At 40.4% G+C, this 27,559-nt stretch overlaps 1 protein-coding gene across 4 annotated transcripts in view; it reads right to left on the bottom strand.

The window, feature by feature from the left end:
• furina (furin (paired basic amino acid cleaving enzyme) a) overlaps positions 1–27,559 on the bottom strand; it is an 84,914-nt gene that overhangs the window by 52,449 nt on the left and 4,906 nt on the right. For all 4 annotated transcript variants that reach the window (XM_020604967.1, XM_020604996.1, XM_020604975.1 and 1 more), the window contains exon 2: positions 22,639–22,962. In XM_020604967.1, the coding sequence (XP_020460623.1) occupies positions 22,639–22,848 (210 nt within the window). In that variant the 5' untranslated portion in view covers positions 22,849–22,962. The remainder of the gene's footprint in view (positions 1–22,638; positions 22,963–27,559) is intronic.

Below are 27,559 nucleotides of genomic sequence, written 5' to 3'. Positions count from 1 at the left end.
AGAAACCCACAGACCTTGTGTAGCACATAATGGCTGGATGCGATAAGGAATTTATAAAATCTCTTTTTAGCAGAGACCTTGATAGTCAAAGGAAGGATAATAATCACAGTTAAACAAAAAAGATAACTTGGGACTAAAAACCCAGGCTACTGACTGCTGTATGCTTTTCCACACACTCCACTGCACAATACTCAAGTGTCAGATCACTAGTGACAGAACAAAGCCTGAAACAAGGGTTTAGTGAAGGAGAAGTGCAGGATCTTTTGTACCAATAGTACCAGTATGGAGCAATGTTTGTCCTTGTCTTGTTTGTTCTTGTACACACACAAAAATTCAGAAGACGCAATAAGAAGTCCTACAACTGTTTCACACTATGCTGTTGATGTCTGTGGTAACACTAAGAAGCACCGCAGTGCCCCAGCAAAGGCAGAGAACAGGACGACAGCTGCAGGCAAGTAAACATGCAAAAAATGCACGAGTAGAAAACTCATCTCTGTAAATGTTATATTAGGATCGAAATGCACTCCACACCTTTAAGGCCTCAAGGATACACAGAATGCAGTAACATGGTTTACAAGAAAAATTCACAGAGGAACTTTAGTTACTATGTGAATATGGACACAGTAGTGAAAGAGTAGATAACAGAAAACATAAGGTGCTGTTTGTCCTTGCAGCTCAAATCAGTGCTGAGTGGTTTTCTATGCAGGCAATGCCTTGAGAATAATAAGCAAATATTAATCTGCGTGATACCTTATTTACAGTGCAATAGAATAGTGTCAACAGCAATTATGTAGAGCTGAAATTAGTTGAGAGCAGTGAGTCTACTCCTGAGAAATTGGATTGGCTTTTCAATGGGTCATCATGGCTTTTAACCCTATCACTGTCCAATCTTAAAGCACATCAACACAGAAGTCGTGGGCAAACCAAGTCCATTTGCAGCCACCGCAGAGTGTAAGGCTCCTCCTGATCTGAAATTGATGTGTTCATTTATGTGGGTAAACATCCATCAACAAAATTATTCATAATTTCTATTCCCTGGGCAGTATGAACAAATGAGCTCTACCAACCAAATAATTCAGCAATCATAGGAAGATGTGTTGAATGCAGTTACAACAAAGAATTATTCATAGTAGACAGTGGCACAGAGGAAAAACAGCTCAGATCTCATGTATATTACAAGAATAAAATGCAGTCGCTGCCTTGTCAAGCAACATTAAACTCATAAGACATAGCTGCCTTTATTTCAGCTCCCTGTCAAATAAAGCTGCGCTGTGTCCGGCATAAAAATAATATCAATCAAGACACTTGTTCCGGAGAGTGGAAAGTGTAGGGGACATTAAGCAGTATACTGCTTTGAATTTTACATCTTGGCAGAGAAAAATCACAGTCCAGTCCTACATCAATACAGTTTAAGTAATCAAACATGGGTGGAGAGAGCTGTGCACATGAGATGAATTAGCAAAAGCAATTATAAGCGCAGTATCCATCTCTTTTAGTTGACTTCGGTGTCAGACTGCGGGCCCTCTCAAAATGCTAAGGTGTTTTCCTCTGAACAGAGTTATTTTCAGCCCAACAATCTTTAGAGCCTGTTGTTTTGGAGGGATTGGATTTCTTAATGGATTTTTATAGCTTGGGAGAAGCTGCATCTTTGACCTAATGTGATCAATTAAAATGTACACATTCCACAATCATCAAATAAAGTTCTGCTAACTTTGTCTGGCCTCTGTGCTCATGTTATTCTTTTCTCAGTAACCATATTCTTACTCTATGTCCAAGAAAACTTTGAAGGACAAAGAAATTCACAGTAAATGCAAAGGGGAAGAGTCTCAAGTATGTTTTGGCACAGGTCTAATTGAGACACCTGTTAAGATGGCCATTAAAGAGCACAGCTTGGCAGGCGGTCCAGCACGGCTGGATGAGTTCTCACAAAAACAGAATGTGCTCCACATCTTCTGAGTGCAGACACCGAGCCATTCTCCATCCCCACCTCCTCCTCAATCTCACTCTCAGCAGGCGAGAGTGAAAACAACCAAGCCCCACACACACACACACAATGGCTAGCTACTGATAGTGACCTTACAGCACCATCAATTCATCCTCTGGATACTTTACTTTTCCTAGGGGGAGTTTTGATTGTCCCAGCATCAATAAAAGATCCAGAAAGACGAATAAAACTCAAATCAAAGATTGAACTGCTGACTGCTTGGCGAGTTTTATTACAGTGAATGGTTGTAAACACAGTAATTGTGCTGCTGCTGTGTCGTGTTTATTAATAGGACAAAGTGAGATAGAAGTTATCCAGATGTAACCAGCTGTGGGGAGACGGTACAATACATGTCTAGCGTTGCAGTGGTGAAATCCAACACTGAACTATAAATCAAAACCTACACTGGTGAGCATGGCCTCAAAGTCCCTCCACACCCATGGTCCACCCACACAGCTGCTTACATTTATGTTTTCCAATTAGAGTTGCTCTCAAGCTGTGTGGGTGTGAACAAACTGGGCTGATGTGACAGCTCCCTCACCCGGCTGTTAGCTTTACCATACCTGTTAGGGTGGGACACTTTACACCGTCATCATTGTTAATCAGTTCACAGGGTTTGGTGGCATCACATAATCCCAAGTGTAGCTCCAAACAACTTCGACCTGACTCGAGGTGTAAATAACCAGACTTTACAAAGCTTTATTGATCTTAAACAACATATTGTTGTCACCACATCCTTACACATTTCAGTGATGCTTGTGCCATTTCAGCTTGTGACAACATAGCTGACAGAAAATGGTGCAGTCTTCTATATCAACCTGATTTGTATTTTAGCATCAAGTGAGCCCACGCATTTGCTGTCAAACTGATTAGCAGAAGCTGGATGCAGTGCTTGGTTGCTATAGCCATAAAACAGAAGCAGGCAGAAGTGCAGGCCTGGTGCAATCATGCTCACCTTAGTGCCACCTACAAGAATACATCCACAATAAAACAAAACAAGAAGGAGCAAATACGGGCTAGTGGTTAAGGCGCAGGGCTCTCGCCGCTGCGACCCGGGTTCGAATCAGGGTTGCGTCAGGAAGGGCATCCGGTGTAGAACACGTGCCAAATGTCAACATGCGAGTCGTCAGTGTGACGATTCGCTGCGGCGACCCCTAAACGGGAAAAGCCGAAAGTGACTTTCTTTTAGAAGGAGCAAATACGACACCTGTATTATTTTTAGCTTAAAATACAAATATTTTAATTTGCAAAACTGAGTCTGAATACATCAGGCACTCGGCAAACTACCCAGCACATCGGTCATTGGAACCTTGCTGTTGACACAACCTTGTGTCCTGTTCTTTGTCCCCCATATGAGCCTTGTTTCTCGATAACTGTGTGTGTCCTGTGGTGGCATTTCAGGTCACACTAGTGGGGAACATTCCTTTCTCTCCAAGAGTCCAGTCCAGTCTGAAGCTCTAAACACACGGACTGTCCAGCCCACTTTCACAGCTGGTGGCCTCTGCTTTCAGCCGTCTGGTTGCCCAAACCTCACTTCTGCTAGGAGAAAAACAGGAAGGTTGACCACACCCATTTCCTAGAAGCTGACAACACTATCAGAGATTCTTCAAGTCGTCGTTTAATGTGATACTTTTGTGACTGCATGGCACCCTTTGCTTTCAATCCACATTTAGGTCACTTCCCCTCAGCACATAAAGGCACTGGGGGGGTGAAGTAATGTTATCTGCATAAAATTACATTAGTAGAATGAAAAACGTGAACTAGCCGTGAGGCACGTGTTCATGTTCCTTAGAATCTCCCTTTCAGTACTGTATGTCACTGTAACTATGCAGAAACAAAGCATGTTTCCTGTAACCTAAGGAATGAAGTCACACATTCTGAGTTTACTGTTAGCTGTCCCAAAATAGATGAACACACCAACATGGTGCCAAAATAAGGATAATAAAGGTTCCAGGCTGTGTTGTGTGGGGATGAGAAAGAAAGGGGGGAGAGAGAAGTTCTGTCATAAACAGTTAGTATTACAGGCCTGGAAAGCAGTGGGCTGACTGTTTTCTGTAGGCTAAACACTGAACCCACTTGTTGGGAAAGCTCCCTCAAAGCTTAGCTCAATGTAGGAATCAGCTATTTGCAATGTACCACAATTGCAGTTCTCCTGGCTACAATTGTATTGGAGAGACCAGGAATGGCACTACTAGACTCCCAGGGAAATCTGGGAGCTGGAGTATCCCTACTGTGCTGCCACGGCAGTGTGCAACTGAGGAGAGAGAGGGCTGAGGCATTCTGGCCTGCTGCCCTGGGAGTGAGAGCGAGTCAGAGGCTCACCAACTAAAGCCACCCAGTATCCTGTCCAAAACATGGGTGACCTTCCCTGAGCTGAACATCCTCCAGAGAAACTGATCCAAACAGATGGACACTTCTAACAAAAACAAGCCCTTCAGTGTTTCCTGTGCAGTTGGTTTCCTATACACTGTGGTAAATATGGCAGGGATCTGGACACTCTGTGGATGTGAGAGCCCACTTCACTGCTGAGCCCATTCTAACATCAGTGCTAGAGCACTGTGGCACAACACTAGCACAGATGTTAGACATGTTACCAATGTTACATGTGTATATAACAATATTTAGATTTAGATCTTGATATATGGACTGTACTGCAAAACCAATAAAGCCAGTTTTCCCCAACAGTGGGGACAAAAGTAAGCTAATGTAGTGGAGAAGGGATTCTCAGTTTTCAACAAAGATGGATGATCAGTAGAAACACTGCCCATAACTCAATGAAAGCACACACCGAGGATTAGGATCACTTATTTACAGCACTTTCTTTCACTTACTCCAAGAACATTGAACCAGTCAAACAAACTAATAAAATATCTTTTCAGTTTTTGTGGTGGTATATTCATGTGATGTCTTCCTTAAATACATTTCTGGTGTTTAAATTTAACAGTAGAACCAAATTGTTATTATAATACATTTTTGTATTTAATGTCTAGTGTGATGTAATACATTAACAGTGGATCCCACTTCACTGGTTTGTATTTTAAGAGCTGAAACCATTAGGTGCTTAAACTGTTGACAAAATTAACTGCCAGTGACACTGATAACTAGTCTAAATTATGTGTTAAGCACAAATGCCAACATTTGCTGCCTCCACCATCCCAAATGTGAGGAGTTTGTACTTTTTGCAGTTTTGTATTAGTGTAAACTGAATTGATCAAAAGAAGCAGAGAAAGTCTGGTGGGCATTTTTCAGCATTTTGTGACATTTTCTAGATTTATCAAAACATAATCAACCTAACAACAATAAAAATCATCACTGGCTCTGCAGCCCTGAGTGGTTTGACATATCCTGGTCAATAAATCAGTATCAGAAACAAATTAAGGATGTAATATTGATTTGAACCATAACACCAGAGTTTTTTTCCCCCAGCATAACCAAACAGGTTCCCAGTAGCCAAAAACTGGTCAATAAAATTATTCACATAGTAATAACAATAATAACATATTATTCATGTACATCAGCTCAGATGTCAACTAATTAGCTTCCTTGGCAAACATAACTTGGCTAATTCAGCACGTTAGTGATTTCTTTACTTGTAAAACATGCTACATTCTGCTATCTCTATTGTTACTATTCACAAGAATTATACCCCAACAAAGTTACAGCCTACTTCAGGTATTCTCTGTGGAGGCTAACCTTATCCATGGCTGTAACTACCGTCCTGACAAATAGCCAAACAGCTGTTTGATTTGCTTGGTGATGCCACTAATTGCACATGTAACACTTCAGAGTCTCAAACTGGGGTTATCCTGTTCCAGCTTACATTTCATTTTGAGATCAAGCCACCTCTCCATTATTTTTCAGTGCATATAACTCCCTGTTCTTTTTACATTCATTTTATGTTTGCCTTTTTACATTCGTTCAGCTTAGGTGCTCCACAAAAACATTTTGGTGCTGGACCTAAGCCTTTCTGTGGTATGGAAAGCCCTAGTTATGTATACTGTATCATTGCCAATCCAATAATCCAGTGGCAGCAAACCTCTTCAGTTATAAAAAAACAAACAAAAAAAACTACCATATAAAGCTTTCAATGCAGTCAGCAAAATCATCACACACAATAAAGAAGATGAGCTCCATCTTCAAGTAGGCATCCAGAGATTCAATTTTGCAAACATCTGATGAGGTGGGGGGTGGGGCGGGGGGTTTTGCTACAACTCATTGATGCATATCTTGCATCAGCAATAAATTATTCATGAACACTAGAACACACACACACACACACACACACACACACACCAACAATCCTGTACACAGATGTTACAAATTCCACTTCCTTTGCAACACAAAGAGATGGCCTGGAAAGAAATGCTGTTTCAGAGATCATCTGGTTCTCGCTGTCAAACTGAAACTATTGAGGTTAAAAGGACGTCAGTGAAAACTGAAGAGAGTCCTGACAAGGCTGTCACATCAGTAGAACAGATGCTATAACATTCTGGAAGAACAAACAATCCTTTTTCAAATGGTTATCAGAAAAAAAAAACAAACAGCTCTACCTGTAGTGCATTTAGGAGCCAAGTTGGCAGGTTACCAAGACATTACTGGAAACATTCAAAAACAAATAGGCACCTACTCATAGTGTGGTGCTGTGAGGGGAAACAGCCTAGTGCATGATGGGACGCACTGAAAATTTAATTTAGATGCAACAACAAGCAAGAGAGACAGAGAGGGGGTGTTTATTTGCTCGATATTTTATTGGCCACTTTGTGCCAAACAGTATTTTGACAAGATTTCTTCCAACACAGACTGAATAAAAGCAACTGTATTGATATGTTGAAGACATTCAGGCTCAAGAAGAAAAGGATACAAATGACGAAAGAAACAAGACGTTCTGCCAGATACACAAAACGTCCTGTACTCCATGTGCATCACAACAAGGACACAGTATAATTATATCATTTAAAATTTGATCCTCATGGCGATTAGCAACAAAGCCAAAATACTCTCAAACAAAACCTAATCTCCCCACCCCTGGCAGTCCTATGTAGCTGAAGTTTCTCTATAGGTGACAATGACACCAGATCTGAAATCTAATTCCAGCATCTCTGCTACACTGCAGCACAAGGGAACAGCTCAGACCTGCAGATCTGTTACAACTTAGCAGGCCTCCTGTTACAAAGGAGAAAAAAAAAACATTTACAGCAGCCATAAAAAAAAGCTCCACCTTAATGCTGCATTTGTCCCACACTGCTGCCTCCATTAGGCTAGTTACAGCCTTTTAAGTATTCCCCTCATTGTTTTCATTATAAAAAGCTTATCAGATCTAAACCCTTGCCCCTTTTCAAATTGCACCACAGATGACTGCTCCACTTCCCAGGTCAGCTTGTGTGTGAATGACATAGGAAGAGACGCATGGTTCAACAGGCAAATCCTGTCCTTACGCGTTGCGACATGACGTTCAAGCTAAAACCAACTCCTTGCACAAAGAGATCAGTTACCTCTCACATTGTGCCAAACAATGTGGCTCGCTCCAGCTGCCAGGAGCTTGACGGTTTAACTTTCCACACATAGAACTGAGGATAAAAAGGAATCAGGAGAGCTTCATATTAAACTTAATTATTTAATAATAAACAAATGACAAAAATTTGACCTGTTTGAATCTACATAAACCATGTGTAAACTCTTTCAGTGTGGATCCTTGTTTTCAGCAGCAGTAACACATTAACACCAGGAAGCTGCCCGGTTTAACCACAGTCTTATCTCATGGCCACTGGAGCAGATGGCTAAGTGCATTGTTTAATGGCCCCATGAACTGGCTTCCTTCCTTAAAGTAAGGTGTTCATTTCCCCACCCAGATTTGTGACAGTAGCCCAGGGATCCACTTAATAAACTTAAAAAGCAGGGTTCTTTAACTCTATAAGTTTCACATACTTTCTAGGCTCCTAACCAAGGACATTAAAACCAACAACTTTTATTTCTATCAAACTATAAACACTTCATTCTGGAATTTAGTTTAATACACAAACAGTTTAACAGGAATTGGTTTACACTTTTCCCAACTCATTTTGTCTTTGTATTGTATTTGGATAAAGGAAGAATGACAAGAAACAAAAGACAGGGCTTGTGAGTTGACAGGCAACAAAGCTCAGAATTAAACCAGGGACATTCGATTGCTGAGGTATTCATCTACAGATCGCCACGGCATAAAATGTGCTGTTTTAAATACAGACATCACTGGAAACCCATCTCCCACAAGAAGCCAACCTGTCCTTTAAGCCAATGGCCAGGTAGTGTTGAGTCTTTGACTTTGAACCCACCAACAGAACTACTCGTCTCACATGTATCAGCTTTTCTTTGAGCTCCGTTTTCCATGTCAAATCTTTCCATCGCTTGCTACTCTTGAAAACCTGAGCTAGAAAGCGTGCTATGTTTCTGTGACAAACAGCAATTCTGAGATTAGCTGCGGCATGACTACATACAGCATTACACAGTTTTTAATTCACTAATTTGGATGTTTCTTGCATTTTTTGTTCCGTTAGTTCAAACAGAGTTACTGGTCTACAATGCCCATCGAAAACGCGCCTCTGCAACGTACAACACTTTAGGACTGCAACTAATGATCACCTGCGTAATAGGTCTTTCGATTAATAAATTAATCAGTTCTTGAAGTAAAAAAAATAAAAAAATCTGCCATTACAACTAGTTAGAACCTTAGGTGACATCTTCAGTTCAGCTGTATAGAACCAGAAGTCCAAACCTGAAAACCTTCATTTTACAACGATACACAGAGAAGCAACACACAAAGCTGGAACCAGAGTCTGGATTTTTTTTTTTTAAACTAGTCCAATGATTAATTGATTATTGAAAAAGTGGCATTTTTCTGTTCTGTTGACTTGTCTTGAACAGAAGAACCACACCTCCCCCACAGGTTTAAATGTGCAAGCTACACAAATTATAGCTGATTAACAAGTAGCTAAATGAATAGAGGTCTGCTGCTCTTTGCACTGTTATTATAACATACAAACATGACAGAGTAGCTATTTTTGATTTTACTACCAACATTCTTCAAATACCTCAGACTTCTACACTTACATGTGAGTACATTCATATTCAAATGCTAGAGAGAGGTGCCTGTCTATGTATTTTCATGTCCCCTGAGCACATCTGGCTCTTGTTAAAGCCCCTGTGACCCGTGTGTGGTTCTGCTCTATCCCAGCCCCCATCACTCCTCAGTGAGAGAGCAGAGTAAGGCCACGTTCAGACTGAGCTGCAAAGGTGTCTAAAAAAAAAATGCAGCCCTCTTTATTCATTTCTATGGGGGATTGTGTTCACCGCAGCCGGCAACAGCACCACAGGGGGGTCCTGCAAAATGAGGTATCCCTGTGTGGCTACAAAGTTATATCTGGTTCACCTTTCACTGCACCAAACAGTGACATCATCCAGCAAAGGTGCTGCACTGACCAATCATGTACGGAGGACAATTGCGACGTAGATGCCCACAGCAAAAAGACCCTTTTATTTACCTTGTTAGCATTAGCATTCACTGCGGAATTTGGGCAACAGTTAACACACCATGCATTTTTCTTAGTACTGGATGTTAAACAGTTTTTTTTTATCTATTAGTGCCAACAGAGTATGCTACATTAGCACCATGACAAACCAAAATATTTTTGAAACTCCTGGACTGTAAAACGTGAATGAAGCCACTCACATCAACTCATCACAGCGTGGACATGCCTACAACACTCCCCCTGCAACCCATCATCATATACACACACACACACACACCGAACAGGAGTCACATTTTTACCCAATCAGTCTGAATGCCCGGCTGAGTGCAGCTCCCACCGCCCCCAGCAACATGGATGCTCGTTCCTTTGCTCTAGGATGGAGATGGCCTCCTACTAACCAGTTTCTTATTTTTACATCTTTGTCTTCAGAATGATGTTCTTTAAGAAGACATTTATATCATCCTCAGGATATTTCCAGAAACACTGAGTCATGTGCTGTTTTTGTCCTCCAAGGATGTTTGCCTCTCCTACCGTTACTGTGGATCACAACACAGGCAGCAATTATTAGTTTGACCTAATGCAGTGCCCTTATGATTAATAACCTAAAGTAGAAAAGCATACAGAGCTATACAATGTTGTCAGTGGTCAAAGTATGCCTTAAGTACTGCCAAACAAAGCTGAGAAAGTAAATCTCACTGAGCCATCTCTTTGTTTCAGGCTGTTTAGGCTCTCCATCCCACACACATCTGACACTGTTCTCTAACTTCTGGGAGTGAAACGCAACATCAATTCAGAAATGCAACAGATTTTTGCTAAAACATGTAGTAGCATTAGTAAAATGAGGACAAAAACCTGCTACTGCTTAATAGAATACCTACAAGTCTGGCTAGAAGCCCCTTCTATCACAACCTCTGGCAGGTTCAGGAACACATTGGAAAATAAAGCATCTTACTTGGACATAAGATCAGATTGGAGCTTGCTTTTACCACACGTTCTGACGTACCACCTTCTATGCATAAAAAAAAAAAAAGTGTGAAGATCAAATTAACTATAGGCAACTCTCTGGTTGCCCAGCTTGTTTTACAGCTGCAAGATGCATGTAGGTGTAATTCCATTTTGTTCGATGAAGCAGCTACAGATGGATAATGACAGATTCCAGCTCAATACTCAACTCGTTTATCTCTCTTTATTTTTTGATTTACTAGGTTATTAAAAAGTATTCCACTGCTAAACCATATTTATACACTTGCCTTATAAAATGCGAGCACAGTAACCTCTGCTCATGTAAATGCTGCAGTCTGCTGATATGTGGGCATGTCAAGTTCTCCTTGTGTACTTACTGGATTTCTGAAACGTGGTATCACCTTTTTATTTACCTACACTACACTGCTCAAAAAAATTAAGTCAACATTTAATCAAAGTATAATAACGGGTCGGTTAAACTTCAGGGATATCAATCTGTCCTTTCAGGAAGCAAGTGATTGTGCTGCAATGGAAAAGCAAACGCAACACAACCCCCAAAAATGGTTTTGCATGTGGTGGCCACAGACAAATGCTCTGTCCTTAACCTTCCTGACTGATTCTTCTAAAGTCTGTGTTATGCTAGTGTCCTTGTCACTACTGGTAGCATGAGGCAGTACCTGCAACCCAATCAGGTTGCACAGGTAAGGCCGGTTACTCTAAGACGGCACATCCATCGCTAGAAGGCTTGCTGTGTCTCCCAGCACAGTCTTAAGAGCATGGAGGAGATACCAGGAGGTACACAAGGAAAGCTGGACAGGGCCGCAGAAGGGCCATCCCACCCTTGAGATGAAATTGTTGCCATTGTCAGACAGTGGGCCCTGGGTTCCCCTTGCTCCAGGAGGATGCCCGGCCTCATGTAGCCAGTATGTAGGCATTTCCAGGATGACAAAGGCACTGATGGCATTGACGGGCCCTCACATTCCCCCAGACCTAAACCCAACTGAGCACCTATGGGACATTATGCATAGGTGCATCCAACACCAGCAAGTACCACCACAGAATGTCCAGGAGCTCGCTGGTGCCCTGACCCAGATATAGGAGGAGATCCCCCAGGACACCATCTGCCAACTCATCGGGAGCCTTCCCAAACATTATCAGGAGTGCATACAGGCACACGGGGGCCATACACACTTCTGAGTCAAATTATAAGTTGCTGTGATGAAATTCACATGAGCACACAGCATGAAATCTGGATAACAACAAGCCGGATCCCTTAAGACAACTTTCTCCTTGCTACTGTTTTTGTTGCCATTTTCAAAAGAAAATTTAAAAATGGAAAGATTGACTAACGTGAAAGTTTTATTTCCAAGAAGTGTAGTTTAACATTACTCATGTTTTGGATGATCAATAAAATAAGTTACAGTGGTTTGTGGTGGCAGTGGAGTCATTTCAATCCTTCCCCTCAACATAAAAGCCTCCAACAGAACAACGAGGATAAGTCGATCTCTGCAGTTCATTAACCTCCAAAGAAAATCAGCTGCACTGATATGAAGTGAAATCTGGTCTGCTTAGTGAGAGGCTGGAGCGTGACAGCACAAGGACCAAAGACACTGCAGAAATGCACCACTCCACCGCTCATCAACCACCCTGAGATAAGACACAATACATTCCCCCGGAAGAATAGTCCAGCCTCTTAATGGGTCCATACCAAACAAATACCCAAATACAATAGTCCTGTGTTTATGCTGTATCATTAGTGCACTTCAAAGTATAGTACCATATGCTGACAATATAGGGCTGCACACTCCGTTGGAGCCATTGGCTTTCATTGGCTAAAGTAGGCCAGGGGCGCCGTACACAGAGTGGTGTGTTAAAGATTTATGAAGCAATCGCACAAGTAAACCTGCTTACAATACATGCTTAACCATAATAAAATATTTAGAGGTGTCAGTCTATATAGCTGGTGTGTTTAAGCCATGTGTTTGACTCAAAACCCCTGAAAAGGCCCTCAGGGTATAATAACACATCACGGATGAATAGAAACAGTGATGTTGATTCAACAGCTGGTTTCCATCCGAGTTTGTTTCAAATGTGTAGCCTGCAAAACATAAGCCAATAAAATGGTTCACAGAGATGGAGGATTCAGAAAGAAAGTATTCATATTTCAAAATTATTCTCAGGCTCCCTCGGAAAGTTTCCTCTCATCTTTTCTGTCGATTAAGTGTTAATGTGGTGAAACCTAGTGACGTGTTTTCACCAAAGACTGTCTAAATTATCCGTCAGTCACACTTCCCATACATGCAGCATACTAGATGGGCGGCCTCACTCGTTTATGACCAGGGACTATTACTTTGTGTTTACATTAGAACATCAGACACATCTTTGTTTTCACCTTCAAAAGCTAAATACTACAGGTATTAGTTGGCATAAATTAACAATGATCTTCTCAACATTAATTCATTAAGGCTCCTTCCACATTTCCATGTAGATGTGTTTACTGACAGCTGAATTTTTGTTAAGAAATCCATATTATTCATCTCAGTGCAGTTGCTGGAAAATAAGGTTTAATTTAAAAACATTTTTAAAGTTCGGGGGGGGGGCAGTTTGGTGAGGAAGAAAGGAGGTGTAGATTTAATTCTGAAAGGACTTTATGAAGGTGCCGAGTCTTGTTTCTGGCAGATGACTTGTGTTTGTGGCACTGCAACACAAAAAACAGAAACCACCTGTGTAGGACTGCACAAATTATGCAGACAGCTTCTGCTTCCATCATCTCTGGGCCTGTCATGTCCTGTCTGAGGATTGTCTAGCAAATTTCTATTTCCCCACAGTTAATTGCTTCAGAGTTCCATTATGGACTTCACACCTTCAGCCTTTCATTCCTGGTGCTTTCTGATTCACAGCGGCTCTACCCTGCAGTGAAGTTTCAGCTGAACGACAAGTCAGAAATAATTTAGCCCTTATCAGGCGGCGCAGGACTAACAGTTTAGCAGAGCCTCCAAATTGAGGTGTTGCAGTTTACACAATTATTTCTCAACAAATTCCTGGCTGAGACAAAAAAAAAAAAAAAACATGCAGATTTTTGCAAGTAAGATAAAAACCAACAACTTCATTACAGCGAGGAGAGAACGTAGATTAGATAACCTGCATGATGTGACTACTTTCAGTAGCAAGACATGAACAAACACTCTTAAAAGCATACTATAAATTATTGCAAGATAGTTCCATGTTTAACATTATTTTATGTCAACACAACACACCTCCATCCCCTGGTCAACACTACATACAAGCCACTTTATTTAACTGAACAAATACTGAAACACTGAGCCAAAGTCAGTCAATAAGTCAAAATACTCCTACTTCAAAATAAAACCTTGAAAATACCTAAAGTAATGACTGAGTAACCTTGAAGTGGCTTAACGTAGAATGGTTATTTTAGCCAACCTATAAAGCAGGGTTGTTACAAGAACACCATTTTGTTTCCTTTTATTGCGTCAGCAGACACTAAAGGTTCATATCACTGTGGGCAAACATTTAAACTGTTTAAAACATATAATTAAGGTAAGCTACACACACACACTGCTGTCGCAAATGTATTTCAGGAAATATGAGAGATTGTGATGATTAAACACAGAGCATAACGTAGAAAAAAATTGACATTTCACAAAAATACACTTGGCTGAAGAACAGCCGGTGCTCTGAATTTGGATAAAAACCCGACTAATGAGATCCTGACTTTAGGAGTGAAGTAAAATCAATGGGGACTTTCTTTAGCCCCTTTCAGACATGATACCTGGGAATTTACATGCTACATGTAACCGTGTAGCAGTTGCTTTTTGGCATTCAGACATGGAGCTGCTGTGCGCGAAGTTTCCAGCAAGGCTTTGTTCAAACATGGCAAAACCTAACTGGGTACAGCCACAACGTTCTTGTGCATCAAACATCGTGCGAGGCAAACACACAGTTATTCCTCTGTGCAGAGGGTGAGCAGCTCTTTGATTCCCACCACTCGGTATTAGCTGATGCTGCTAAACTGTATCTTCTCTGTACCCATTCAAAACATACTTTGTGACGTTAGGTTCTTTTTATGGCCAAATTTCACAGCCTGCCGAAATATACCCTACTGAGAAAGAAAGAGAGAGAAGCAGTGGTCAAGCGAGCTATATAGTGAATGAAGAGAGGGAGCTGTGTTAGCGAGAACAAAGGAGCGAAACATAGAAAATGTAGTGTGTGGTGCTGTCGCACTGTCATCATCTTGACAGTGCTCTTACCGGCCATTTGACCACTCCACTTCAGACATAGCTGGTTAGGATGCATGTCTGAAAAGGGCTTCGGCTTAATCAATATATTCACATCACTGAGATCGTTCTAAAAAAATTTTTTTTAAAACCCTCTGTAAATATGGTCCATAAGTGCCAAAAGTCCCATGGTTGACACTAAGGTAATTGGTAAATAGCCAGTACAGCTGGGTCCTAGAGGAAAGGAGGACCAAACGGCCAGAAGTGCATCCCTCTGCCATATGTTTTGAACTAAGAAAACTGTTGGGCAGATTAAAGTGAACTTCTTACAGAGGCAGTCCTTAAGTGCATTGTTGTATCAAGTGTTACTGATAGAAGAGTATCATTTCATGTGCTTCACCTCAACCCCACATAATATCAGCTTCCTTCTTTAATCTTGTGCTGAACAGAATATTAATAATCTTCATAAAAGGGCCTAAAAGAAGAAAGAGATCGGATATAAACATGGGGCCATGGAGTACAGTGAGGGCACAGTATGCCAAAAACAATCCTCCCTCACATGCAAAGCCCCCGGGGTGGATCGAGAGAACTGAAGGCAGTTGGTGTCTAAACACAGCAACTGTATGAACAGTCATTTTTATCCACCACCAGTAACTGAAACCACTATTCACAAGGAGGGAAATGACACGCTTCTGAAAAACGCTGTATTTCTGCTTTGAAGTGAGAGTAGGAAAGGATGGCTTTTCTCCACTTTTTTATTCCTTCACTGGTTCGAAATAATCAAAGATGGCTTGAAAAAGAAAAGATTTATTTTACATCCTCAGTAAACTGTGTCTTGTAAAACTTGTTTTCATGACTAAATACCTTCAGCCCATTTCATATGACAATACGACACCCCTGATACAATATTTAGACATGCAACAAGCACTGTGCAGGTGATTCTTACCAAAGAATAAAAACTAACTAAACTAAATAAAAACTAATGATAACGGATTTTCTTTAAACAAGAAGATTAATGCAGTTAATCCAAAGTCAATAAACTGTTCAACACAAGGTTGAGCTAGAAAGTAGTGGTGCAGCATTTCAAAGTGCAAGTTAATATCGAGACAAGGCCTCATCGTCAGTAAAGGAGCTCTCATGTGCTGAATACAAGATAGAATAGACTGTGAAAGCCTCAGGCTGAAAACTCAAAGACATAAAATTTAAAAACACATGAATGGCCTAAAAAAATATAAAAAGGCATCCATCTAGCAGTAGTTTCACCAGCAGTCGAGCATAACAGATCAAATGAAACGGGCTGCTGTTGTTGTAGCACTGCATACAAATTGTGCGTTTTTAAATTAAACCTTTCATCTTGTGGTCATTTGATCCAATTCACAGATTACACTATGACTTATTTATGTAATTTGTGCCAGTACGCCTTTTCAAATCACCTCGTACTACTGATAACAATCCTTCTAATACCATCTCACTATAAATCTAAATACTGGTGTAACAGACGTGCAATTGAACCAAAGGTAGCACAAAATTCAAGCGCTCCTGAAACACCACAGTGCAAGTCTGATGTGGGAAAGAAAGGGTCATTAAAATGTAGAATAACCATTGGGAGATTCAGGTCAGCAGTTAATAATCATTTACTGCTGGGCGAGTCAGATGGTTTCAAATTTTATCAATTTAACTTTCTCTGTTTCTAAAATGGTCCTATAATGTAATCCATTTACACACCTCTTGGTCTTGGCAATATTTTACTCTTAAAGCAGAGATTCCTGTTCATTTCAGGTGCATGAAAATTAATATTCTTTGGCAGCATTGCATCTCATTTAATGAGGAGGAGAAGAAAGGAGGCCTTTTAAAGTCATATGACAACCATGTAAAGGCAGTGAAACTAAACTGAGACAGTTTGGGCTCAAAGTGCATCAGGATTACACAGGATTTGCTGCTGTCAGATAACATCACCCTATAGTTTCCTCACTGAGAAATGGCCATCTCCGCTGTCACACTGGCTAGCTCGCCTTGATTGATTAGTACTGGCAGAAAAAGATATGGACTTCAAATGACTTTTGCCCTTAGCACGGCAAACCAGCCTTAAAGAAGGCGTGTCACATCAGCTCAAGAGCTGCCGAGCTAGTTCTGTGTTCCTGAACACATTATCAAAAACATTTATTAAAATTAAACCGGCCAACTATTTTCATGCCAAAGTAAATCTGACTGAACAGTCACATCATACGGTCAACCCAGCACATGCCAACATGCTGGACTCCACTCACGGTCAGGAAGGAGAGATAGCTGGGAAACAGCCAAAAGCAGAAGGTCTGATGAGCAAAAAATAAACAGGAGGTTATGTGAACAGGCAAAGAGACGCATTGACATTGGTGTGGTGTCTCAAAAGGTCCGAGAGCTGAAAGTCAAGGAAAACAGAGGTGATTTGGTTTCTGCTTGACAGGTGGCTAACATTTGCTTAGCTATTTCACAAAACCAAGGTCAGTGCTGATTACCGAGTACTAAGGTTTGTTCTAGTTAATCCCAAGTGGTTAGCGAGTAAACACACTGTGTCACATTTGTGTGTAAGATTAGTGGAGCTGGCCTTCTGGCTCTGGGAAGCGTCTCACCCTCTCCTCATTAGCCGAGCTACAAACATAGTTGTCACCCACTCACTGGTTTTTTACTCTGCAGTGTTGTGGATGCCATCTTTGTATTTCACTGATAAAGTTAGCTTTGCTTCAGCTATGAAAAGGAGGCGACCACTTCCCTTTTCATCAACGCAGTGATTTAAAAGGAGAGTGACAACATCCCCATTGACTCTAAGGACCTTTTTTTTTCCTTTAAATAAATTAATGGTGGATCACAGGAACATTGATTGAATAGTTCCAGACATTAGCCTTTGACTGTCTCTGTCAAATTTTGGGTCACTTTAATAACTACGTACCTAGCTAATTAACCAAGACATCCACAACAACAGAACATAGAATTTGTTTACAGTCATTTAAAAACAGTAACTGCTGAAATCCCGCTGTTCCCTACAGAAAACATCGGATCTTAAACGACTAAGTATTTGAAGCTACATGAGTCACATAACTGCTCCCATGTTTGACCCCCCGATGTTGCAGCTCTTCTAGCTTAACGGCTCTGGGTCAACCAACCCAGTTGTTAGTGTCATTGCCATGGCAAGGCATGTGAATAAATTGGGGGGAGGTACTTCTGGAGGGAGCGGTGTATTTGTTTGGCCGTTGAGGTCAGATATCAACAATCTTTCTCCAGTATCACTGACGCCTCTTTTAACTGATGAACTCAAACCAACATCTACCAATTTAGCCTTCAACATAAAAGTCAATATCAAGAAAAACAAACGGGTCCTTTCCATCAAAGTCAACTTAAAAGAATAATTAGACTTCATTTAACTAGGATTATAATGATTTATTTTAAAAGGTTAATACATTTGTACATTTTCTGACTAATTTTCAAGTGAAAATACCAAATGTGACTACTTGCCATTTTCCCTTAACATGAAAATAATTATTTTTAGGTCATGGCCCAATGTTGGTCAGACAAGATAAAGCTAATTGCAGATGTTGCCAGGTACTCAAGGAAACTAATTGCCATTTTTCACTACTGACATTTTATAAACCCAACAATTAATCAAAAAGAAAAAATTACCTTGACATTAATCCACAGCAATAAAATAGCAACTGCAACTTTAACATGCAAATAACCTGTATAGTGATAAAAATGTATTATGCCGGTTAATGCACTTAAAGAGTTCCAAGAAATCCATATTTTCTCATCAAGCAAAATCATGTAAGATTTCTACTCAACAGGTGCAACATAAAAGGACATATGGTGCAAGACAAGCAAGGTTTTAGATTTATTGTTCTTAACAATTGTGTTTACACAGAGACACCTTTATGGCAACATGCTCCATGTGTCAGGTTGGAACATAAAAATCTGAGGGTAGAGGGTGTATGGATGCCATAGTGTGAGCAGAATGACTGAAGGCAAAATAAAAACATCAGAGCTATAAAACCTGCCCAGCTGCAGGCTTTGATCCTCCCCTCGCCTAATTCCAACACCTGCACACACCAGCCGAGCCCACCGCAGCGCTACACGCACGGCCCCACAGCACCAACGCCACGCATGGCCCCACAGCACCAACGCCACGCACGGCCACACGTGAAAACTCTCATTTCCCATCAGCTGTAGGCACAAAAAAGACTTAAATTTGTTTGTTGCCAACTCTAAAGTAATTGCTTCATTTTAATCAGTGAACAGTGCCGCTACGCTGTCAGGGCGGTACAGAACAAACACAAGAGCATCTTTATTTTAGTCATCACTTGTGATTACATTTCACCTTTCACAGAGAGAATTCATCAGTAACACGCTGAAGGCGGCACCGACGTGACTGCTTCGAGTTATTTACTCAGGGGTTAATTTGTGCTGAAACGAACTGGATCCAGCACCTCTCAAACTGTGACTGCCATCTATTTTGACCGACCCAGCACCTCATTTACATGTGAAACAAACGGAATCTATGAATAACATATAAAAAGTCCAGCGTCTAACACTTTGGGTACAACTAGACTTTTACAACAGCATATTAGAGTAAAAGTAGAATAATTAAATACAATACGAATGGGCAGTTAGGATAATTACGTCACCACCTAATCAGTCCGCACAGGTCACACTGGGTCAGGTGCATATTTAGTGAAACTTTGTTAGCCACGAAGCAAAAATGCAAAAAATTTAAAACTGGTGAATTTGTTCAAGTATTTCAAGTCGTAGCAGGGCAAAGCTAGTCAGATCAGAAGATAAACAGGCCAAGCTGGACGCAGTTACAAATCCTAAAAACGGTTAATGAAAATGTTAGTAGGCTACAAGTCAGTCTGATGCCGAGGTCATGGATTTCAAAAGAACACAGGACTGAAGCAAAGCACATGATCACATGAAACAGGACTCCTGTCCCATGACTGAGCTGTTTTAAAGAAAAATTTAATTGTAATAAAAATAAAACGTGTAATAAAGTTTTACATTTCAGTCTTTCTCACTCTTTTTTTTCCATTCTACTAACCTCAAACAAAAAGTGCAATATTTGTACTCCTCCAAATAAAAACAGGTGCAACAGGAAACAGAAGAACATCTCCTACGTACATCAGTCCTACTGAGCACATGGTTCTTTTTGAAGTTTCTATTTGCTGTGTTTTTCCATGGGTTGGACACACAGTACGTATACATACATGTCATGTGTAGCACCAGTAACTGAACCAATCAAGAAAGTGATTGATCATTGTGGCTCTACACTTAAATTTTATTTATCCTGTGGCAAAAAAACCAAAAAAAACAAGGCAACACAAGCAGGTTAGTTTTGCATTCATTTTTCATTCTTCTTTCCATTTCAACACTTCAGGACCCTCCTGAAGGGGAGGAATAACACATATGCACACAGTGGTGCTTCTCTTTGGAGCTGAATAAATCTCTCATGAATTTCTGTTTGATACTTCAAACTGATTTTTTAAATTGGTGCCAGCAGGCCTAACACATGCACATTAGTACACAGATAACGGTGTAATACTTTATAAGCATGAGGTGGATGCAATGGCTATTTACACAGAACACATCCCAGGTCACACCAACCTGGTCATATCTAGGTTATTCTAACCAAAAAGGAATGAGATCTATTTCATGAAGCAGGTTTAATGAGAAGGATAAGCGCTTTGAGTAAAACATATGGCTTTACTTCAATTCTTGCTTCAGATTTGATAAAGCTAAAGGCTTTACTCAACATTTATCCAGCTAATCTTATAAAGCCTGCTTCATTAAACAGGCTCCTGCCCTGCAATTCTTCCATCGTTGATGCTGTGTCAAGACCAGCTTGTCAGTCTAGCTCTAGTTAGACACAACAGTCCATTTTCTCTCCTGCAAAATATCTCAAAATGGATTTTAAGCAAATTTCTGTGACAGGCCAAACCTCACAGCTCCTCGTCTCTGACACAGTTTTGTGTGTACATGGGGAGAATTGCTTTGTCTGGATTCCCTGCTGTCAATGAGCAATACATAGTTAAAGGATTTAGGTGTGTAGGATTACCCATCAGTCATGTTGTGATTCAGAGCACAAATAACATTCCTGGTCATGACCAGTAAGACCATATGGTGCAAAACAAAACACTGTTCCCTGGAAAAGTGGTCAGACTGGGGACTTCAGTATCTGCACATAGAGCTGCTTGTTCTCTGTTAGGCTTTGTGTTTCATGCTGTAACAAACTACAGACGCATCTTTAACATGAAAACTTTCCTCACAATCCTAAGTTCTACTTTGTAACCACACCCAGTATAGGGTCACACCTAAGCCTAAAAGTCCAGGTATGTTGTATAACCGGCAAATTACAGCTGTATTGTTTAACATGGGAAGAGCTTAAAATGTTGTTGGTGACTAGCTGATCATATCAGGGAGTATAATACAGACAACTACAATGTTGTGCAAGTTTGTGGTTGAAAGAAAAGTCAGTTGTACAGCTACAGCCTCAAGTTTTGTTTTTTTGGTTTTTTTTTTGTAAAAGAAAGGCACATCAAAGATAACTCCAAAGAGATATTCACAACCAGAAAAGCACTTTTCCTACAGTACAAAAAATGCTTTTTTCCATCACTGTTAGGAAAACCCAAGTGAATGTTACACTTGAGCACAATAAAGGATTTTGACAAGACAAAGAAAAAACAACTCCTGTACTCCTGCTTAACACTAAACTATTTTAACAAGACTTTTTCAGATGAGAACAGGACAATGTTAAAGAACGACTTGTCTAATTAGTTTCCACTAGGGTCTGACAGGAAGTCGTAAAAGAGGAGTATATCTCTGAAGCGCACAGGAAATGTTCATCCGTAATTCATCGCCCTTACCTACTGCACCTATGGCCATTTTCCATTCAGCCATTGATCTCAAGATGGAAGAGGCAGTTGTCTTAAACCATTTTGTGACGTCATGTGGTCTGGATAGTAATTTTACTTTCTGTCCAGACTTATACAAGTCAGAATCTACAGAATATACAAGGAGACACATACAACCACAAGTAAACTATCAGACTTGGACCTCACGTCACAGTCATCTGGCTGTAATAGCTATGACCAAGTGTTGTGACTAATTGGAGTCTTAAGTCTGAGCAAGTAGCTGTTTTTAGCCAGGACATAAAAAAATGATACATTATGTGGGAATTTTGATGACAGCTTGATAATTATTCTCAATAGATTTGAACTATATGGTTTTTAAGCAGAGTAAGAGATGGCTTTATAATCCAGGTCATCTGGGTTTTAATGCACAACACCACCTCAACTAACATTCAAAGTTCACTTCCAAAGCTGCCTCACCTCCAACTCTCTGCTGAGATAACAATCCTTTTCTGCCGCTCTCAAGCCACCACAGCACACATTAATTACACACTTTGGTCACACAAAAGGCCGAATACTGAAGGGTTCTGCAGGTTTTTCTAACTGAATAACCAGAGAAATAAGATCTGAAATGAAATACTTTTTTATTAACAGTTCTAAGGGTTTTTTTTTTTTTTGGATAGGCAAAAGTGGAGCATAAACACAGAGAAACAGAAGCAGTGCTCCTACTGCACTTTGTTCTCTGACAGCTGGGCCCACAGGAAGCCACGGTAAAAGGAACTTAATAATAAATTAAAAAAACATAATTCACAATAATTACTGAGTGAATCTTGATAGTGATAAACACACAGAGACTGAACACACTCTATAAGAAAAACAAGCTCACATCTTTATATGCAACTTTTCAGGAGGCTAACGAGTATATTTGCATAGGCAAAACAAAGTTGGCTTTATTTTAACATATGACCCTTGTATACCTCTAGTCTAAAGTGTGTCAGTGACTTCCTCGTTAGTTCTAAACATCATACAACTTCAAAACCAGGAGGAAAAAAAACGCCACAGAAAGGCTACTTTTTACTTACATGCCCGTGGTTGATGAACCCATGCTTATTGGCAATGCGATCAGCTTCCTCCTGACCTCCAGGTATGTGCACAGCCCATGTGTTGGTGTAGACCTTCTCTCCCAGTGCTGGTCTCAGCCCAGAAACCAGCAAAACCAACAGAGGCCCAAGCAACAACTCCAGCAGCCTAAGCCTGCGGCCTACAGAGGGAGAAAGAGGGCCAGAAGCCATGGGTTCTCCTAGTGCAGCACAGTCTCTGAGCACAGCGCCTGTCCGATGGGCCAGGGCTGTCCACGGTACATGCAGGTGCACTGGGACACAAAACAGGGGACAGTCGCAGCTCACCTGACAGGAGACAAAAGGAAAGAAGAATATAAGGCAAGTATACATACATATGTGCAAACTTTCAAAAGCATGCTGATGATTTCACTGGTATATCATTTCTTGTGATCCAGCATACCCATAAAACTGTCACACAGAAGAAGCCTGTAGAAGCTAGACATGTCAAGATTCACAAGGAAACTATTCACAAGAGGCCACAAAAACACATTTGGTCCAAATTTGAAGTTCCTCCCTGTCTACATGCTTCTTAGATGTTATGGTCAAATGAATAACAGAAAGAAGAACAGAAGGATAAAACTGTTGTGACACATTAGTTAAATAAGAATCTGTTTTGTCCAAAAGGAAGAACAGCCACCCTTAAAGCTGTTCTGAGCAGGTGTACTACAGCTCAGCTAAGTATAGGCAATTGATAATCCTGCAGGAGGCAGTTAGCAGGACGCTGAGGCCGGACCTTTGACACAATAGATCAAGCTAGAAAAATGCTTAGGTGTACTGGATTGGCAGCAGAGGTGGAGAAGTATGGTTGGAAAGCTAGACTACACCCTAAATGCTGAGGGATCACAGCAAAGTCAGTCTCGGTTTGAGGTGAAGTAGCCACTCAAGGCTGGAGTTTAACAATTGAGGCAGCAGAGAACATACATGTTCAAGTGTCACAGACACAAATATGAGTGTGGGTATTTCTTTCAAAAGGGTATTTCAAAAAGATTCAGTTTTTGATGAAACTGTCAGAAATGCATTCATTCAACTACATGTTTACTATTGAGGCCATAGTTAAAGGTGGTGTTGTACTGAACTACATTATAATACAATTGCACAGGTGTACCTAATAAAGTGGCTGGTGAGTGTGTAGCTACAGCAGCCAGGGTGAGCAGAGATGCAGACATCAGCTCATGTTTGCCAGCACAACTTTGCCTCTAAACTGTTACTTCGAGGCAGGAGGACCAGCTGCATCTGCGAAGACCATTATCCGTAAGCAATAACTCTACTGTTGTTTGCTTGAATATGAAACCGTGTAAATTTCACATTATAAGCTAAACTGCAAACACATTTCCCAGTTACAGAATTGTGGGCCAAGGATTTATCTTTTATGGCAAATGCAAAACTACTAAAACATGATAACTATATTTTTGGGCCTGCATGGTCCCAACAGTTGAGTAGGAATAATAAAAACCCTGCACTACTAACAAGGGCGCCATCATTATGCATAATTTAAAAAAATAAATGCTCTAGCAGATGCTTCTGTCCAGACATCTACTGAGCACAGACAGGACAAACTGATTCATCTGCATTGTTTGTGTTGACATCAGTCTGATATGTGCGGACAGCTGCTAGCTAGTGTTAGCTCCCCACAGGAACAGACCGAACATGGTGGAATCCACACACTACACTATTCACTCAACTTCCATTGCCTCACATCTCATAGCCAAAGAAATGGCCTCTTCAAAAAAAAGCTAACCGAGAGCTCACATCAGTGTGCAGTCTTTTTCAGTTTGTCCCTCTCATCAACACAATCTCTACTATCACATGCTGCCAGTCAGCTAGCCATCCTGAGCCACGGCAGTCCCATAAACCATGATTGGTCTGCATAGACCGTAGCTATTCACATCTCAGTTTACTGTCAAGGCTCAAGGCATGTTGTGTAACCAGCTATCATCTGTGCTACTTCATAACTTAATATTGCTGTGCACATTGTAACAACTCATTTACACAAAGACATTTTACACATCGTGTAGTCCGAACTGAACCAAGTAGCTTCTGCATACACGTAAGCGCAGATGTGCATGTTTACTGAGAAAAGGCACAAATGCAAAGAACAATCTTTGGATTTAGAATTGGAAATTAATTGTAAAAATAAATAAATACATACAAAACAATCAATAGAAAGTTCTATATTTGTTATCAAGCCCTAACTGTGACCCCAATACAGTGCTTCTATTCTGTCTTTCCTACAGTATGCTGTCCAATTCGTTCTCAAGATTCAAGTCTACTGTGGGACAAGGTTTCTCCAATCAATCTGCAGATGTAATAGGCCTCCTATAATGACCCTGTCTCCGGGGTTCACCATCCAGTGGAGAAAATGGTACAGTTTAAAATCGCTGTGCGATCATGACACATGCCAAATGATCAAACAAGCTCCTAAAAATTTCCCTGGACAGTTTGCTGTGAAGTACAAATGATGTGTTTGGATGGGGCTGGGCCATTCTGCTGTACCCTCAGACAGTCATTTAGTATACTGCTCCCAGAGCACTTCACATTAAAAATACTCAAACCACCACTGATAAAAATGAGCATTACTTATTTTCTTTGTAATTTCAATTTATATTTCATTTGTAAATTCAGTACAATAAAATTTTATCTACCAGGACTCTATCATCAGTGACAAGGCAAATGAGATACTAGAGCTGGTTTTCATCTCTTAAGGACAACGCGACCTTTTATTATCACCTCAATAATACACATATAATTGAATTTACACATTCCCAACAGCTAGAAACATCATAAAAGAACCCCATGTGATGGACCACTTGCACTGACTTGCATTAGATTGTGCAGGTGTTTCTAATCAAGTGGCCACAGCGTGTAAGCAACGTTTAAACTCTGGCCATCGGGTCAGTCTGCTATTTCAGAGAAAGCGAAACAGTTCGGTCTATAGTAATGCACAGGCATCGCTCCAAACAGCTTGAACTAGTCTAAGTAAAAGCCATGCTTGGTTTGTGAGGCTAACGGTGTTGTTGTGTTTATAATTGGACCATGATACACCAATTGCACAGACCTTACCAAGTGAACAGATGTTCACTTGGTAAGGTCTGTGCAGTTCCCTCAGACACTTTTGGGAACCAGTTTCACATACTTGACTATTTTCATGTCACATGTATAAGCAATTTTGCTTCATTTAATTACATATTTACAGGCATGTACATCTTCTGATACAGATTTTGTTTACTGGAGTTACTTTAAGCTTACTCTTCTCTATAGACTTAGATTTTTACACTGAGCTTTGATAAAATGTTCAATAAAAGGCACAATGGAGTTACAGGAGATGAGGAGTCTGCAGCTATGTAGGCAGCTAGGTTTTACACATTGTGTAAGAAATAATTAAACTAAAACTATGAGGTACCTGATTTCAAGTAACATGGTTACATTGTTACATGATGCTAATTATAGGTTTAGGGTTGGTTGTGTAAGCTGCTACAGTGCCAAGTGCATTTAGGGATTGTTAACACTAAGGGCTTATTGTGCACTTTAGAAAAGCTATATTCTTACACAAATAATTTTTTTTATTTAATAATGAACTGCATAGATCTGGCTTGTGACTCAATGTAAAAGCATTGTGAATTTTTATTTTCATACATTTTTATTTTTATAATGTGAAACAGTCTTTATACATCCGATTAATCATAAAAATAATCAACAGATTAATCGATTATGAAAATATTTGTTAGCTGCGGCCCTATATTAAAAACATCAGCGACGCACAGTGCTGCACTGGGTGACATTTCGTCATTATGAAATCTAACACCCTAATATCTGTTTAAAATGTTGCTCTAAATGAGCATAACTTTTTACAGCATCTGAAGTAAGCAAGACTCAGCTGCATGTGCACAAGATCTCCATGAAAGTGCGAGTAGCTAGTTACTGTGATCGGTCTTTAGTGTGACACCAGTAAACAAGCAGTTGACTCTTGCCAACTTCAAATACTATAAAAACTTCTTGCCATTTGGAACTTCTGGAGTAACATTTTTAACAAATATTCAGGTCTTATGTTTCATAATGAAGAAACATGTCACCCGGTGCAGCGGCGTGTTTCACTGATGTGGTTTTAACTGTTTCTGAACAACGCCGGAGACGAATAAGCCAGTCCAGGTTGCCAGACATTAACCATGAGTAGTGCCAACTCATTGTTGTTTTATTCTCTGTACTGGGACTATTGAAAATACTATTAATATATAAAATGACTGACCATATCCTTTAAATAAAGTACTGCAAAAAGTACTGTGTCAGTCATAGATCTCCAACAGGCATTCGTTCATACGATATACCTAAATGGCCTCTATGGAAGAATTACTCTTCCCACTGTAAAAATCCCCATGGTGACTAATTTTCCCATCTGGCCAGTTACTTATGTTAACCTCCTTAATAATAGTCCCCTTCTTTGTTAAAACATCATTCCTGTGTGCTTACACATACTACATGATGTCACAAGAACTCTGAGCAATGTCTGTGTCAGCCACAGAAAACAGATTAACAAGTACAGCTACTGCATGTTTCACCATACTGAAGGAAACCCTCAAATGTTTATTTAAGAAAAACAAACAAAAAAAAAGCCCTATTTGCTCAGGGACAATTCAAATCAATATTTAACTCCCTTGTACTCTTTGCAATTAGCAAATTCATGTGTGGAACTGATAGAAATAAGAAGCTGCTGGAAAGGCTTGCTCACTGATTAACATCTACAAGCAATATCCTGAGTCTTCTAAGCAAAGTGACACATTAATGTCAAGAAGACGGACTCAGTTCAGTGTGACGTGAAGCTGCAGTACAGTTTACTGCATCATTGGCGATCATCGAGCCTACAGGTCACCCTGGCTGCAAGCTGCCC

The sequence above is a fragment of the Monopterus albus genome, unplaced genomic scaffold, assembly GCF_001952655.1.
Source record: "Monopterus albus unplaced genomic scaffold, M_albus_1.0 scaffold4.1, whole genome shotgun sequence".
NCBI classification, from domain to species: Eukaryota; Metazoa; Chordata; class Actinopteri; order Synbranchiformes; family Synbranchidae; genus Monopterus; species Monopterus albus.
This window is presented reverse-complemented; position numbering and strand designations above follow the sequence as displayed.